Source organism: Mastigoproctus giganteus, chromosome 7 (assembly GCF_048544385.1).
Source record: "Mastigoproctus giganteus isolate SK-2022 chromosome 7, ASM4854438v1, whole genome shotgun sequence".
NCBI classification, from domain to species: domain Eukaryota; kingdom Metazoa; phylum Arthropoda; class Arachnida; order Uropygi; family Thelyphonidae; genus Mastigoproctus; species Mastigoproctus giganteus.
Genome location: NC_143581.1, coordinates 94,204,808 through 94,223,745, shown reverse-complemented (window position 1 = coordinate 94,223,745; position 18,938 = coordinate 94,204,808). Strand labels below are relative to the sequence as shown.

The window sequence follows — 18,938 nt, the reverse complement described above, 5'->3', positions numbered from 1 at the left end:
GCTAATAGTAGTAGTAGCAGCAGCATGTGATGCAAGAAAGCAAGTGTATGAGCTTATGCAGCATCAGCCAAAAAAAAAAAAAAAAAAACACACCATTCCCTCCAAATGCCTGTCCAGTTCTTCCTTAAATTTGTTCAACCTATCAACTTCCACAACGACAGATGGAAGTTTGTTCCAGCAATTAACCACCCACTGGCTAAAGGCAAATTTCCGCACATCTATTCCACATCTGTCCTTTCTTAATTTGAATTTATGCCCCCTTAGGTTCGTAATCTGAACAAGTGGAAGGATCCCATCAGAATTCAGAGCGTGCTCAACCCATTTAAGGCCTTATCTGTCTTTCTCCTTTATGATTGTGTTCACCATTGCCACTGACAAATATGAATTCTGCACAATACTTGTTAATGCTTGGCCATTTTCATACATCCTTATTATTTTAATTTTCTGATCCAACTTGATCGCTTTCCTTTTCTTAATAGATTTACTAGTACTGCTGTCACTTATTCTCTTAGTTGGCACCATGATAACGGTCAAAATTAAATTTTCTGAAAATAAATCAGAGGGTTAAGGCAAAAACTCGCTATTATCACCCCACGTGAGCTCACATTTTACTAAAGCTCATTTCTGGAGGTCACTGCCATAAAACAATAAACACAATTTGCACTTTCCGGGTTATTGGGCTTTTCTGTTAGTGCAATTCTTATGCACTAACAATTTGTATGCAATAAAGAGTTCTTCAATTCATTATAAACGGGTAGTAAACTCAATCCTGTTGCATTTGCAATAATACCGATAGCTGGAATTCTGTGGGTTTTTGTGTTATTACAATGAAATACGTGTCCCCTTCACTGAAATCTTGAGTCATATAAAAAATATATAAATAACGTAATGTAAGTTGGGGACGTATTGTATAGAAAAATGTTCAGCAACCTAAGTAAGAAGTATGGCAATAGATAAAAAAACGAACAAACATAACACACACTACTCGCGTGCCCAATATGATGCTTCTCTTTATTTTTTCCAATGTCGTGTATGCTTTGGTCACCAACATTATAATGGTTCATTTGATTTGACGGATGCACCATTTTCAAACTTTTGAATAATTTCAAGTTTTTCTTTAATTGAAAGCACAACTCTTGCATTTGCCTGTCATTTTTGCAATTTTTAAACAAAAAAAAAAAAAAAAAAAAAGGAAATTCAGGGGCTCACATCTGGTGAGTATGGGCTTGGCACACCCAGGGTCCCCAGCTGGATATCATCATTCTTCTGTTTCTTGGTGATTCCCTTCTCTCTCTCTCTCAGGGTAATTTGGGAATTTTTTTTTTTTTTGGCTGGTGCAGCATAAGTCTCAAGCTTCCTTGCACCATATAGCTAATAATAATAATGAATTAATGAAACAAAATTTGTCCTTTTGCGGTGCGACGGAACACAACAATCAATGCGACGCACTAAAACAAACTAAACATTTGTCTCTTCTTTTTTTTTTTTTTTTTTGAGCAGTGGGTGTGAGGACAGCAGGGGGGTTCAAGATAATAGGTACACTAATCTCCCAATGACAACTTATAATGCCGCTTCTTGTCTCTTATTTATGACTTGCAAAACATCTGTTTATACCTATTCTAGTTATTACTTGAATTTTATGTTTTTTTGGTTGATTTTTTTTTAAATTTAGTCTTGAAATGTCCCAGTTAATCCGATCCTGGTAAATCAAGAGTCTGCTGTATTAAGTAAATAGGAATGAAGAGAAGATTCTGAAAATTTATTTATGTTTTTTTATATGATTGAAGATTTCAGTGAAGGGGAACTCATTTCACCATAATACTGTAACGTAAAAACCCACAGAATTCCACTTATTGATATTATCGCAAATGCAATAAGATCAAGTTTACTACCCATTTATAATAGATTGTGCTAACAGAAAAGCCCAATAAACTGGAAAGTGCAAATTGTTTTTAATGTTTTATGGTAGTGACCTCCAGAAATGTGTTTTAGAAAAATATCACAAAGGCATTCAAAATTTATTCTTATAACAGAACATATGATAACAATGAAAGTATAGTGCAATTTCCATTATAAAAATGACCTTTTAGAGAGATAAATAGCTTAGTTATATAGTGAAATTTTCAACTTCTGAGATCTTGGAACGAATTAACAAAAAAAAATAATAAAATAAAATAATGTGCTATTGGGTTCACTTTGCAATATTTTCACAATACCTCCATTTATTTTCACAAATGCAAAATACATTTCCACAATTATATTTAAGTTTGCACCGGCCAGCAAAAATTTACGTAAATTTGAATTTCCGTAAATTTTCTGCTACATAATACTCGTAAGTCGAGTATTATGTAAGTCAAGGGAGTGCCTGTATTTGTTTCCTTTAGAATTCCTTTTTTGTCTACATAATCCTGTATTACACTCCAGATCGTTGCCTCCATGATTTTCCCTACTACCAAAGTCAGACTGATTGGTTGGTGTAATTACCGACTTGACTGTTAGAACTGGCTTTGTGTATTGGTAATACATTGGCATTTCTCCAACCCAAGGGAATCTCTTCTGAGTCCATTGATGCCCTCATAATTAGCTGTAATACTTGACTGTACTCATCTGCTACCTTCCTCAAAATTACTTGGTAAATGACATCAACTCCAGGAACCTTATTTGCCTTAAGGTTCAAAAGTTTTCCTAACAGATAATCTTCTAAAATTTCAGTATTTCTAATTTCATACTTCACTCACATTGTTCCGCCCCCCCATCCAACTCTGAATGGTTCTTCTATAAATATCAACACAAAATACCTGTTCAGTTCATCTGCAATATCAGTTGGGTTATCTAAGACTTTCTTGCATCCATTACACTGGGGTCTGACCTGATTTGTTTTTCTCTTTGTATTCATATATGTGAAAAACGTTTTGCCCCTTAACTTTGCTCTCTTAGCCAGTGATTTCTCATAATCCACCTTGATTAGCCTAACCTTTTCTGTGGCATTGTTACAAATTAATTTGTAGCTATTATAGGCTTTGGTACTTTTTATCACTCTGTAACCTTTCTGTGCCATCATGTTCTGCTCAGTTAAACTGGCTAGAAATTCTCCTTGTGATATATTTTCTTAATGGGCTATATGCATTCATGACTTCTGTGATTATAGCTTTAAAGGTATACCATAATTCTAATGTATTTACACTGTGTGCTATCTCCCTTGTTGATAGAGGCCATGTAGCACTTCAAGTGTCATAATCTCCTTTCCTGAAATTAAATACCATTCCTTTGCCTTTAAGAACTCTCTCGCTCTCTGTCTCTCTGGGATATTTTTACCCCTATTACCATCTCTAAAACACTAATACAAATAGCAATCATCTAGTTGATTTACAAATTTGGTTTCCCATGGAGAGTTTTCTTCACTCATTAAAAGGTAGGATAAATTGAAATCACCCATAAGACAATCAGTTGGCGCCTCCGTAGCCAGGTGGGAAGAAGCAGCAGTGCGTAACGCACGCTTCTTGATTAGACCGGGGTTCGATCCCGTCACCACCAAATACGGGGATGCGGAAAGATCAGGGAATGATCACCGCATATTCCCGGAGCAATATGGCCTTAGTTGCTAATGCTCCTAAAAACCAAATAACAAACATAAGACAATCAGGCTTGCTCGTCCCATTCCATCTGCTTGGAGAAGCTCTCGTGATAATCTTTTCAGTAGCATTCCACTGCCATTTTACCTTTCTATGCATAAGTTGTGAATTTGGGAAAATATTAGTCTTGTTCAAGCAGATTTTGATAAGAGGCTCGATCCCCCCCCTACACTTTCTGTCTTGTCTGTTCTTCCTAAAGACATTCATACCATAATGGAATTCATCATCTCAAAATATGGGATGACACACTTTTCCAATAGTTCTGTTTTGTCAATATTAGTTTTCCAAGAGTTTGAATCCACTCAATTTATTAACAACACTCCTTATATCACTTCACTGTAGACACAGTTAAGACTAAGTGTTCCTGTATAGTTTAATACCCTGACACAACCCCTAAAATTTTTTAAGCTTATTTCTCTAGTGTTCGCTTCTTGAAATGTTGCTAGCTTCAGTATATTTTGCCACTATCAACTGTAGCAGCAACAAACAAACTTTCAAGATGTGTGTGACCACGTAAGTTTCAGATTATACTACCTGAATGGCCCACTTAAAAGTAGCCATTATTAAGGCAGTTAAAATTGAATATGAATAGAAATTGAGTACTATTAAGAAGTGAAGTTGTATAATGCCTTTAGAAAAACTTCTTTTGGCAAAGTAAAGAAAACGAACACAAGAACCACAGCAAACTATGGGAAACTTACCAACAAACTGGTTTGCTGCTACTGCAGTTCCTTCCTGCATTCTCAGTAAACAGACTGTGCATGTTATCGGTAGTGGCAGTAGAAGTCGAGAAGGATATAATGATTGACGTGTAGGTGAAGCCTCCATAGCCAGGTGGGCAGGAGCAGCAGTGCGTAGCACACACTTCATGATTAGACCGGGGTTCGAGCCCGTGACCACCAAATACAGAGGATGCGGAAAGGTCAGGGAATGATCACCACATATCCCCAGAGCAATATGGCCTTAGTTGCTAATGCTCCTAAAACCCAAATAACAAACAAACAAACATGTAGATGCAACAGACAATAACATCATAGCATTAAGTGATTGATTGACGTTATGATACGTGTATATATGTGAATCTTTCATTCTTTTTCTATTATTTCCTAACATTTAAGGTCAGGTTATGGAATATAACAAAAAATAAAGAAACCTATCCTTTAAGGTTAGGTTAGGAAATAACCTTAAAAACATACAAAGAAATCAGTGATATGCTTTTTAATAGCACAATGTTTTTTAATAACTGATAATATGCACTGTCTGTTTACCGAGAATGTAGGGCAAAACTGTGGTAGCAGCAAACCAGTTTGTTTGGTACGTTTCCCATAGTTTGCAGTGGTTCTCACATTGGCTTTCTTTACCTTAGCTTTTTTTTTTTTTTTATGATTAAAAATTTTGGTCAGTTTTTAGGAAAATCCTATCTGTCCATAGGAACAATTATTCCATTCTAATGCTTAATTTGTGAAAAATTTATAAGTGATACAATTTATGTAGCCACAGTATACTGTATAAGCAGGAGTCGAAAGATAATTAATGCAAGAGGTGTAAATTGTTAGCTTAACATTGTACTGTGTATTTTATGAAATTTGATGGGGGGGTGAGTTTTAGAAAGCAGTGTCACTGCTAAAACTTGCTTGCCTTTTTTTGATAGCTACAAGAATGTGGGCGTGACCAACAAACTGATTGGCACATGGGTATAACAGATCATAACATCATTAAGTTTAAGTGATTGACATAATGATTAAGATCAGTCAGCACTTAATGGGAAAGCATTTTGCAATAGAATAAATAGAAAAACTATCCTGTTTGTTGAGGACTTTTTTGTATCCATTTCTTGTTATTTTGGAATACTCCTTTGTGTATACAATTTAATATTAAATTTCAAACCTTTTAGCATTTGATATTAAGTATCAGATCATACATTGAAATGATTGCCATACAGATTGACCCTTTAGTTTTTTAGACTTGCAGTCACCACATAGCCATCCCAATATTGATTTGATGAGTAACTACTATAGGCTCACTGTGATGGTTACTGATTGATATTAAATTTCCATATGTTACTGGAGGAATTCTTTTGGGCACCTTCAATCAGGGTTGTAGTAAGTCGATCTTAGATGGAGGGCAAAATTTTTTCCTCTGAGTTCTGGGTTTTTCCATTCACACAACTTGCAAATCAGCCTTGAACACACATGTTGTACAACGACGACAACAACCCAAAAAACCATATAGGATTAGTCATTCTTCATTCATGCTTCACTCTTCTCTCCCAATATGGGAGAGAAGAATGAAGGTGACTACCCATAGCTGTGGTTGTGTGATAATTGTCAACTACCACAATGAAGTAAGGTACACATGACTTGTATTGGTAACCCATAGGCATCCAGAATAGTTTGATATGCACTCTTATAATTTCTATGAATTTGAAAGTATTTTTTAATGTAGAAAAGCTCACTTAAATTTTTAAATATCTTATATATTACCAATTGTAAATATATAAGATAACAGAATTTTATATAATTATAAAATATATGAATGCAGTTTTATAATACCCAAGTTGGTAACCTGACTAAAATTTGTAAGTATATGGTGATATGTAATTTTTAAGTAACTTTTGAAGTTAACAAATTATTTTATTTACGCTATAAATATAATTTATTTATTATTTCTCAGGAACATAAAATCAGAGAAAAGTTTGTAACTGCTCTGCGAGAGGAATTTCAAGACTTAGGTTTGGCATATTCTATAGGTAAGATTTGAAACAAAAAACACATTTTCTGTATTAGGATTAGTCACTGGACTGTTATAATGTAATTATAGTTATGATGAATTCATGATGTAATTATAGGTTGTTTTAGTTTTACTTCTAAGATCGTATAATCTGAAATTTCTGTTATGAATGTGGGGGTTTCATACTTAAGAGTAATCGGTAAGAAATTTTTTTTATGGTCTTTTTGTGATAAAGAAACTTAAATTTTTCAACATCACAGGTCAAAAAATACTGTGTTCAGAAAATCAGTATATATATTTGCATTCTATTTTGTATATATTTTTTATTAGATTACCTCCAGATATATATATATATATATATATATATATATATATATATATTAAAACATAATAATTTTAAAAAATCATAATTTTTGCCATGTGGTTCTTAAACCAATGCTTCACATTTGTTTAAGAACTCGTTTTCTCATTCTGATACAGCTTTTAAATTATTGACAGTGGCCTGTGGGCAACATCTCGCAGCATTATTAAACAATTTTGAAAAGACTTATGTACGATATTCTCTTGGACCATCATAATATATTAATGACTACAATTTCTGAATATTATGCTGTGAAGCAAATGCAGTTCCTGATGCTAACAACAGTAGTTTGACTCACAGAGTACTGGCTGGTGGGTGATATGGTTAAGTTGCCAAAATGGGAATGTTTATACCAGCTACCTGCTGTTGTATATGAAACAAAGAAGAGCTCTGGTGACAAAAGTTTTAGCTTTCATTGATAGATTGCACATGGATTTTCAGTATAAAATAGGGCCACATATCCTAACAGCCATATAGATTTTGTCATATTGCTTGATTGACAATAATTGGTAAACATCACACATTAAACCAACTGACTGATAGAGCAATTCTGGCCAATGAACACATAGCAGGAAAATAAGTTGCCAGTAGAATTTTTGTGGTGTATTTCTAAACCTTTGTTGAACTGATTGCCATTTTCAAATATGCATGCTTATGTATTTGAGTGGGAAACTTTACATAGAGGAAACCTTGTTTCCCTTTATGTAAGATTTCCCACTTGAACGAAGACATTCATTCAGTAATGTAGCATAACAGAAGAGTGTGTTAGCTTGTTCACCAGCGTAACATTGTATACAACAACAAAAAGCAGTTGATTGCGAGCAGTCCCATAATGAGTATGAACATTAATGTAAGCAACAACGAAACTGGTTTGATACAAAATTTGAATATGATCTACTAACTGACCATTTTGCAGATTTGTTTAACCTGTCTTAATTAATGTTATACAGCCACTCCTCAACTTACGTAAGGTTTGTGCTCCACAGAACGCTACGTAAGTAGGAATTTCCCTAAATGCTTATGCAGCACTCGCAAATTTGATTGAAGCAAAAAAGAAATGTTCGATGAACATGTAAATGGAATTATTTGTGCAATTTTTTTATCTCATGCACAGGAAAAATTACAAAAGTGTACAAAATTTGAAAATTATAAAATTACAAAAAGAGAGAAGAGATGGGCATAACATCAGCAAGTTTAACCTTTCGAGCATCGTTGCCAAAATAACTCTCCAGCTGAAAAATACACCGCCGTGGAGATTTAGAAGGGGTTTTTTCCAACACATCACAAAATTTTTCTGCAGTTGTGGAATTGTCACTGGCAATCTCACTGTATGTTTTAATGTCATGGAAACCAGTGTGATGCTTGAATCTATTAAACCATCTGTTGCTTGTCACGAACTTGGCTTGGGGTTTGCATTATCTTCATAAATACTTCTTGCTTGAATGGCCATTAGATTCAGGGACACTCGCTTCTGAATCTGATTGTCCATCCATATTATTAATAGCTTTTCTATCTTCGATATAGTACCCAAACACTGTTTTGTTATCACCGTTGATCTTAAATGCGTTGATCCTTTAACATGTTCTTTTATACGCACACTGTCCCTTAAAATAGTATTCACTATTAAAGCAGCAAGACCCAATTCCGTGCAATAGATGACAAACTTTGTCCTGCTTCGTCATTCTCAATTAATCATCTTCATTTCTAAATCAATTTTTTTTCGGTTCCTAGCACTGCCACCACTTGCACTTTCTGTTGGTCGTTTTCCCTTCACCACTGTATTAAGTAAACAGAAATGAAGAAAAGATTCTGAAAATTTATTTGTTTTTTATATGATTGAAGATTTCAGTGAAGGGGAACTCATTTCACCATAATACTGTAACATAAAAACCCACAGAATTCCAGTTATCGGTATTATCGCAAATGCAATAAGATCGAGTTTACTACCTGTTTATAATAGATTGCATTAACAGAAAAGCCCAATAAACCGGAAAGCGCAAATTGTTTTTAATGTTTTATGGTAGTGACCTCTAAAAGTGTGTTTTAGAAAAATATAACAAAGGCATCCAAATTGATCCTTATAACGGAACATATGATAATAATGAAAGCATAGTGCATTTCCATTATAAAAATTACCTTGTAGAGAGATAGCTTAGTTATATAGCAAAAATTTCAGCTTCCAAGGTCTTGGAACGAATTAGCAAAAAAAAAAAAAAAAAAGTGTCATTGGGTTCACATTACGATACTTCCATTTATTTTTACAGATGCAAAATACGTTTCCTGATTTTTTAAAGTTTGTACTGGTCAGCAAAAACTTATGTAAAGTCGAATTTTCGTTAGTTGAGTATTAAGTAAATCAGAGAGTGGCTATATTTTTAAATGTTTGAAATATTATAATTTTAAATGGTCACCAATAATCAATATAACCAGTTGTCAGTGAGAACGTTTGTAACCACTTTGCCATTTGAAAATTTACACCAGATGAAGAAAGCCTCTGATAGCAAATAAATGCAGTTCGTATCAGTAAATTGCACATTTACAAGTCTGCAGCATAAAATTATAGCATTGTATTCCATAATAGACAGGTATCTTCTTATACTGGCAGTGATCACAAATCACCATGGTGACAATTTGATTGTTGTTCACCAGCAAAAATGCACAACTTTCACATATAAAAGAGCTCCGTTATAGTCACATACTACTTGCAAAATTTTTTTCACAACAGCCTCGGGGGATATCCCAGTGGTGTGCTGGTAAATTTTTAACAACCGGCTCTTTAAAAAAAAAAAAAAAACAAGACCAAGAATATGTATATACAGTGGATTCCGGTTATTTGGGCCACCGGTTTATTGGGGCAAATCTTAAAAAACAGAACCCAGTCGAGAAAATAGCCAGATTTTACTTCGCTTAATTGGGTCAAAATGCGTTTAATCGGGGCAGGAGACCGCACCACTGGAGATTACCCTAAGATTTTCTCTGACCGTACCACGTAGTTTGGTCGGATTTTTGGAGGTCACAACCATAAAACAATTAGCAGTCACCTGTTTATTGGGCTTTTCTGTTAGTGAAATCTGTCATAAACTGATAGTAAACTCGATCTTACTGAATTTGCGATAACACCGACAGTTGGAATTCTGTGAGTTGTTATACTGAAATGTGTTTACACTTCCATGGAATCTTGAATCATATAAAAAAAATTATAATTTTCAGAATCTTCTCTTCATTCCTATTTTTAAAGCTTCGTAATTTGTTACTCCGTTCTCACTTGTGCGTATCGTGTTACTTGCAATTTGTGTGTGCCGTGTTCTTTGTTATTGATTGCTTATCTTTTTACTGTTTTAAATTTTAACCCCCACCCACGAATGTCAGTGTACAGAAATGTGAACTAATTTAGTTAGTATGTACATATTACAGTACATATTAATTATCACGTATATTCTTCCGAATTTCACGTATCATTTAATTTTTTAATTGGTAAGGTAATAAAGGGTAAATTTGTGCTTAATATATCTTTGCTTTTATAGCCTGTGGATAATATTCTTCCTCCTATTTTTGCTAATTACAATCGCTGTTTAATAGAATTAAAATTCAATTCACAAACATGATCACAATGACCGGCGCTTACTGCACATCGTATAGTGAACGGTACTTTACTATGGTGAGTTCGTCATAACGTGATTTGATTGTACACTGAACCAGTTGTAAAGGGGGGGGGTTCATTGTATTTTTAACTATTTACGTGAAACTTCGGATAATTGGGGCAGCCGCTTAATCGGGCCAAAATGCACTAGTCCCAATGTATCCCAAATAACCGGAATCAACTGTATATATTTATTGTATGTTTTACTGATTTACAACGATTAGGGATACAAAAATTTCAAACAATAATAATAAAATAGTCATTTTTTTATATTTGATATTTGCTGGATAGTATTTTTGTGGCTCGCTCCTCACATCCAGATGACTGTCAGGTTGGTTGTTAAGATTTGTGAGAATTACAACTGCCCGAAAGTATAAACAAATTCCATGATCAGCAAACATTCACTTAATTTTACCTGGGCCGCTTCTTCTTAGGGTAATGACCATATCAGGTTCACAGCAATTCTAGAAACACAAAATCTTTAACAGATTATTGTTATTTATTATTATTATTATTAGTCATATGGTGCAAGGAAGCCTGAGGCTTATGCTGCACCAGCCAAAAAAAATTCCCGAGTTACCCTGAGAGAGAGAGAGAGAGAGAGAGAGAGAGAGAGTCAGAAGTAGAAGGGCATCGCCAAGAAAGAGAAGAATGATGATATCCAGCTCAAGACCTTGGATGTGCCAAGCCCATACTCACCAGATGTGAGCCCCTGGGTTAAATTGTTGAGCATGGGAATATCATTACCTTAAGAAGCAGCCTAGACAAAATTAAGCAGATGTTGGAAATAATATTCCTGTAAAATTGCTATTGGAGATAATTCCTACACAGGTTGCCATATAGGGAAGGGGCTGGGGAAGAAAGCAAAGAGGGTGCCAAAAGCATGCCCTGGCTGGATTTTCCATGTCACCATATACAAGCTTATCGCCCAAATGCCACTAGCCATTGTGGATTGAAGTGCATTCCACTCTAAAGTTTATAGCCATTGTTGGTTTAACAGCTGTCTCACAAAATTCGTGAAAATTTAACTATCAGCTTGCACAAGCTGGTGCAAGCGTGCACCAGCACACCACTGGGATATCCTGCATACAGGAATAAAAATTTAAAATTTAATATCTGTTTTTGGTACAGCAACAGCAGAAATTAAATTACACCCAGCTTTAACTTAAAATAGCTCCAACCAAAATTAAAAAGTCAGGTACTGCTTGAGATTTTTTAACAACAGTGTACTGCCCCACATAAAAGAACAATAGTTAAAACTCAATGTATAAAATAAACATGAATTTATCAACTGAATTTATCAGTAGTTTTGCCACTAGTTACTTGTTTGAATCCCATTGATGACTGAAGGAATTAAAGATCTCTTCAGTCAGTACTGTAGTGAGATTATTATTATTATTATTAGCCACATGGTGCAAGGAAGCCTGAGGCTTATGCTGCACCAGCCAAAAAAAAATCCCGAGTTACCCTCAGAGTGAGAAAGAGAGAGACAGAAGTAGAAAGGAATCACCAAGAAAGAGAAGAACGATGATATCCAGCTCGGGACCCTGGGTGTGCCAAGCCCATACTCACCAGATGTGAGCCCCTAGAGTTAAATATGGTCTCCTGTTCTGGGAGTAGACTTTTCTTCCATGAGTTATTCCACATTTTTCAGCCCACACAACATGCAAATTGGCCCATGTACAGACACAATATGCAATGGAGCAATGTAGTCTAAATACCGATGCCCCTAAAAACAAGTAAAAACAATTTGATCAACTAATTATGTCTAACTTAAAAAATAATCTTATACCACACAAAAATTGTTACTGGAATACAAAGATAAAAGCTAGGTGTCTTTTATACTATTAGATAATATTGTAATTATATCTTCCAATATAATTAGTTAATTATATCTAATATATATAATCTTATATTAGATAGTATGAATCAGAGCTGTAATCTCAATACGTTCTACATTGATATTAATATTTGTAAAATAATAACAGGAGTTTACCTCAATATAGTACGTAGAACACTTCCGTATGATACTCTCCAGAAATTAAAATGAAAAAATCAAAAACTTACATTAGAGTAAAAAATAAATAATTAAAAACCAATTTAACACAATTCAAATCAATTTAACACAATTAAAAATCAATTTAATGCAATTAAAAAGAATCTAATGAAAATATTCAAAATGATTTTCCTTCCTGAAGCTGACAACGCTTTTCGACCGTATGTCGTGATCACAGGAATGAAAATTGCCGAATAGGGTTGAACCTGAAACTTAAATAGTGATTACTTGTCTTCGCGCATGCACGTAAAGGTCCACGGATTGGAGATCAAATATGGCTGCCGAACATTAACAGAATTCTTGTGTAATTTAATTTCTACGGTTTCTGCAATTAATAGTCACGTATAATTACATTGAACATTAAGTATTTTGGCCTCATTAAATAAAAAAGTACTGGTATGTTTTTCGTTAATGGCATGAAAGGCTAATTCTGACGCTGCTGAATGAGAAGCATGAACTGAGGCATCATGTTGATTTACACAAATAGTCAGAGAAAATCGCATCGAACCTTGGTAAGACGAGTCGCAATCACTGCAAGAAATGTTGCATACCAGATCATTAATTTGTGTTGTGAACGCGGAAAGAACCGAGCGATTCGTATAGTGTGTAATTTCCGTATTGGCCTGGCCACAATTTTAAATTCGGTATCTTTAAAGAATCTATTAAGCTGTTTGTGCCACTGTTCAACCTATGGGACAGAAATAAAGTATTTTTTGATATTACTGTTGGTTGGTATAGTATTTTGTATCCTATCCTTAGCCTGTACCCTAATTCGGTTTATTGTGGCAAGGGGATAACCCGTTTAAGAACCTGCTAGTTAATATTTGTATTTCTGAGTCTAAAGCAGATTCCATCGTTGAATATTTATAGGCATTTAGAAATTGATTAAAGATAATCGATCTTTTGTAGGTGAACGGGTGATAGCTATTATAATGTAGAAGCATACTGGTGTTTGTAGGTTTTCAATAGATGCTAAATTGGATTTTATTCGAGTCCCGAGTAAGCGTGAAATTTAGAAAGTTTAATGACTTTGTATCCGTATCCTCCCTTTCCAATGTAAATTTGAGTCTAGAATGAATATTATTAAACGAATGTGAATGTCTTGGATAGTACTACTATCAGTAATAACTAGAACATCGTCTAAATACCTCCCATAGTATGTGATACGGGGGTTGAAAAGGTGTCAGATGTATATGCTCAATCGTTGAGAGATAGATCTCTGACATTAAACCGCTCAGGCTCAAACCCATTGGCAATCCAAACATTTGTTTGTACACCTTGTCTCGAAAGGTGATATAGTTGGCCTCAACTAACAGATTAATTAAGTGAAAAATTTCCTTAATAGGTAGCGTCGTATAATTAATCAGTATCGAGTTTTTATTTAACATATCCCAAAAAATATCTAATATTTACATTCATATATAACGAGGTAACATCTAGTGAGAATAAATTGTCATTATCGCCAAGTCTACAGTCTTTAAGATTACAGTAAACCCCCTCCATTCGCGGTATCTGTATTCACGGTTTCGCATATTCGCGGTCGCTGATTTAATATAAAATGAAACCTAAAAAAAACGTGAATTTTAAAGTGCTGTGAACATTTTCCGCCATAAAAAAAAGATGGGCTTGGCTAAAATTATCTTTCCCAGTCAAAACAGTGCTCAGTGGGTGTGGGGGGAGAGGGATGACAAAATCGCGAGCGTGGATGCTTCTCGCTAATCCTTGTTCAGTATGTGTTATGCGCTTGTCATGGAAGGTTTCATCATTTGCTTTTAATTTATATGCTTATAAATTGAATAAATTTATCAATTTATAAATTGATATGCTTACAAAAGTGATAAATCTACCATTTTGCAGTGTAAAACAGACTTTTTCGAGTGTATTAACGGAAGAAAGTGACTTTATTGTGGACAAGTTCTTTCTAACCCGTACAAAAATATGGCTACGAATAACAAGGGAAATTGAAAATAACAAAGAAGGTGATGACGTTAGCGAATAAAATTGAGTTATTAGACAAAATTTCTAATGGTGAAAGTGTCTCCTCAGTGGCAAAACATTATAAAATCAATGAGTCAACGGTACGATCAGTCAAGAAATCGGAAGAAAAAATCCGCCGTAGTGTCCGTGAAAACGTGCTAATTCCTTCAAAAATTTGTTCTGTAACTCGTGATGTTAAATTAGAAAAATGGAAAAGCGTTAAATCTGTGAATAGAAGACCGAACTCAAAATAAAATTCTGTTAAGTTCACTCATCATTCGTGAAAAGGCAAAACTCCTTTATCAGCACTTTAGGGAAACTGGTGATAGCACTGGCGGGATAAGTTTTTTAGCTAGCAAAGCCGCTGGTTTGAAATTTCTAATAAATATTACATTTAAAATTAAATTGTTTCTTATTTTCATTTCGATGCCATATGCTTGCATTTCACTATGTACTGTCTATGTACATAGTCATTATGAAGGTACATATAATACATACATAGACAAAATTTTAGACTAGTTTTTCTTCTATATTTCATACTTTGGAACGGAACCCCTTTATTACTATGAGAGCCATAACTCAGTATTCGTGTTTTCGGTATTCGCGACATTTCTCAGGAACGTAACCCCCGCGAATAGCAGGGGTTTACTGTATTAAATAATGTATCATAGTTCTTAATCCCAAGTTGTATTACCTGTCTAAAGGGTTTTATAATGCTATATACATGTGTGGCTAAGGATGAAAATGCCAAATTCCTGTAGGAAACAATAGATCGAATAGGTAATCCAGTCTCATGTAATTTTACCTGACCGGAAAGTGCAGGAATATTGTATGTTCTGGCCTTGAATTCCTTTAACTGGGCCATAGTAATGTAGTCGTTTTTTCAATACGTGGTTAATGTTTTATTGTATTGATTGACCAAATTGGTAAACAGTGCCGGGTCTACTTCAAGATAAGTGGAGGTATCTAAAACAACTGAATATAACTTATTAATATAATCAGGTTGATCTAGTATTACCATTGTATCTCCTTTATCTGCTCTCTGTACAATAATGTCCTTATTTCCCCGAAGTTCTCGTAAAGCTGAACTGTCATGTGTATTCAATTTAGGAAGTCGCATTTCTTTTATGTTATTCACTACTTGGTTAACTTGTTGAATAAATAAATCTTTTTGTGGAACATTACGAAGTCCAAATTCAATATCAATTACGCATTGTTTTTTAGGTAGTTTTCGAAGTGGTAAATTATAATTAGTCCTTTGGATAAAAGTGAAATCTGGTCCTGCGATAGCATACACGAGGAAAGATTTGTAACCTGTTGATATGTCGATTCGTTGAATACTGGGTGAGGAGGTGTTTGTGAACTAGCTGACGTATTCTGTGGTAGCACGTTGTGTGTCTGTGGGGGGGGGGTTTCACCCAACTCGTATGTACTTGGTTGAAGGCCCGCAACAGTGTGTTAGAATTCGCATGAACATGTCTTGACCTATCCGATAATGTTTGCAATTTATTAATGTGTCTGTTTTTTATGAGAACTTTGTAAACATTATAACTACTTCTCATTTGTTCCAGCATCAGCCACAAAAAAAAATAAAAGACCAGTTCTTTCTTGAATATATTCAAGCTTACCACTTCCACAAAACCAGATGAAAGTTAGTTCCAACAATCAGTTATCTGCTGGCTGAAGACAAATTTCCATATATCTATCCTGCATCCATCCTTAATTTGAAATTATGCACCACTCATGTCTGTAGTCTGAACAAGAGGAAGGATGCCTTCGGCATTTATCTTACTCAGTCCATTCAAAGCCTTAAACACCTAACTCAGATCTCCTTGCAGGTGACTAGTCTCCGGGTGCTGCAATTTGCATAACTAAAGGTATACAGCTTCAGCAAAGTTCAAGGCACACAGGTTTCAGAACACTGGTCAAGAGATGTGTGATGATCACAATGAAAGCTATAAGATAAATTATTGCAAATTTCCATGCTCATTATGATGTGCATGTGATTAAGGAATTGGCAAGAATCCCATAACATAAAGTAATTTTGTGTTATATTTTCACAAAATGAATTTTTATTTATTATATTGTAGGGTATTGTGTAAATTGTATAGCATTTATTTAGATATTTTTATGAAAACATTTTTTCATTATGTTTAATTATGTTTGACATTTGTTCATTATGTTTAATTTCCTTTACTTGAAATAAAACCTCTGTATTTTTCCTTTAGGTGGTCAGATTAGTTTTGATGCTTTTCCACATGGATGGGACAAAACATACTGTTTAAAACAGTTGAAAGATGATGGATTTGAAACAATTCATTTTTTTGGTGATAAAACATCTCTTGGGGGAAATGATTATGAAATATATATGGATTCTCGCACAATTGGGCATTCAGTTACTTGTCCAGATGATACAAAAAAGCAATTAATGCTGCTTTTCTTTACAGACAATTTATGATATATAAAGTGTTCATTTAATAAAATCATTTATTATACTCTTAATTGTTTCAGTATATTTTTGTTTTTTTTATTGTTTAAGCCTTAACTTATTTTTTATATCATTAGTAGCTGGGGGCAATTTATGATATAAAAAATAAGTTAATTAGTTGTAGATATGCAATTTTTGAAGAAATTATTAAACAGTAAGAAAAAAAAAAAGTGTAAAATATTTTTTTATACTACAGCTTTAATCATGCACTAAGCTTCTTGAGATTTTTATGACACAAAAGCAATCTCTTTCTACTTTTAAGAAGCAAGAGAGTGCCTGTGGTGGTTCAGTATCCATGAAATATATTTAGTGCATGTCAGAAATATAGTAACCATAAGCAACCACAGAAGTGATTAATTAATAACTAATCATTACAGGTTAATTAGCACTTAGAATTATTAAAACTGGTTAAGATTCAAAGTAGTGGCCAGTGATTTCTTTAAATTAGGAATGGGGAAACTGAAGCCATGTTACATGATGCACAACATAAACAACCTCATTTCATGCAGCTTGTTTCTATTTATTATTACATTAAAATCAATAAGGGTATCCAATCCATGTGTTTTACAAGTTTTTGCAGCTCCAGTGAATGCAAAGTTTTTAACTATATTTAGACTTAATTGTTATATTAAATTATTTTCTATAAGTAGCTTATAGACCTAGTTAAGATGCTTTGTTTATTCTGAATTTAGATAGCAAGATTTTGGAAAGGTTAATTAATACTTAGTGTCCGTAGGTTTATCTACGGACACTAAGTATTAATTAACCGTTCCAAAACCGTTCTAAGTATTAATTAACCGTTTACCGTTCGTAACTTGCCGCCATTGTTATACAATATAATGTTATATCCCATACTAAATAGCGTTAGTTTAGTATAGTATATAGCAGGGGAGGCCAACAAGTCGATCGCAACTTTAATTTCGTTCAATCACAATGAATTTTAAATATATATAAAAAAAGATCCCCAGGGCCTTACATCTAGTGAGTATGAGCTTGGCACACCCAGGATCCTGAGCTGGATATCATCATTCTTCTATTTCTTGGTGATTCCCTTTTACTTCTGACTCGTTTTTCTCTCAGGGTAATTCATCAGAAAGTTTTTCTTTTTTGCCTGGTGCAGCAGAAGCCTCAGGCTTCCTTGCACCATATGGATAATAATAATAATAATTAGATTAATCAAAATCTAAATGTTTTATTATTATTAAGGGCCCCACTGCATAAGATTATCACCAATCCGTTGAACCACATGACTACTCTTGTTGCTGTGCAGCCACTAGGCTTGTCTAGTGAAAATTCACACAGTTCGTTGTGGAGAGCATAGCGTATGTGTGGAATTCTTATTTAGCTTACTTAATATTAATAACTGAACAGTACTTATACATTAATTTGATTTGATTTAAAATTAATACTACAAAAAAGAGTAAAACGTATCATTTTCATCAAGAGTGGGAACTAGAATACTTTTTTGTAATGATAAAAGAAAAATGTTTGATTTGCAATGCTTCTGTGGCTATACCCAAAAAAAAGAAAATTTAGAAAGGCACTTCAACGCACTCCATGGCAAATGCCAATCGGATTTTCTGCCTAATAGTGACCTTAGAAAAAATAAATTAAAAGAACTTAAATCCAGATTATTCGCACAACAAAATTTTGTGACACCTAATTTACAATCTAAAGCAGTAACTGTAGCATCATTTAAAGTGAGTCATCTTCTTGAAAAAAAATACAAACCATTTTCTGATATTCAATTCATCAAAGATGCATTTCTAGAAAAAAAAAAGATTCTCTTTTTGAAAATTTTAAGAACAAAAATGAAATTAAAAGTGCTCTTCAAGATCTGCAATTATCTTGAAATACTGTGTTGTTGTTGTTATTTGCTTTTTAGGAGCATTAGCAACTAAGGCCATGTTGCTCCAGGGATATGCGGTGGTCAATATTTGACCTTTCTGCATCCTCCATATTTGGTGGTCACGGGCTCGAACCCCGGTCTAATCAAGAAGCGTGTGCTACGCACTACTGCTCCTGCCCACCTGGCTATGGAGGGAAATACTGTG

General features: G+C 34.2%; 1 protein-coding gene across 3 annotated transcripts in view; it reads left to right on the top strand.

Annotated features, from left to right (window-relative positions):
* Positions 1-16,898, top strand: part of Pmm2 (phosphomannomutase) — a 117,185-nt gene extending 100,287 nt beyond the window's left edge. For all 3 annotated transcript variants that reach the window (XM_090377018.1, XM_090377017.1, XM_090377019.1), the window contains exons 6-7: positions 6,306-6,381; positions 16,625-16,898. In XM_090377018.1, coding sequence (XP_090233144.1) covers positions 6,306-6,381; positions 16,625-16,854 — 306 coding nt within the window. In that variant the 3' untranslated portion in view covers positions 16,855-16,898. The remainder of the gene's footprint in view (positions 1-6,305; positions 6,382-16,624) is intronic.
* Positions 16,899-18,938: the final 2,040 nt, after the last annotated feature.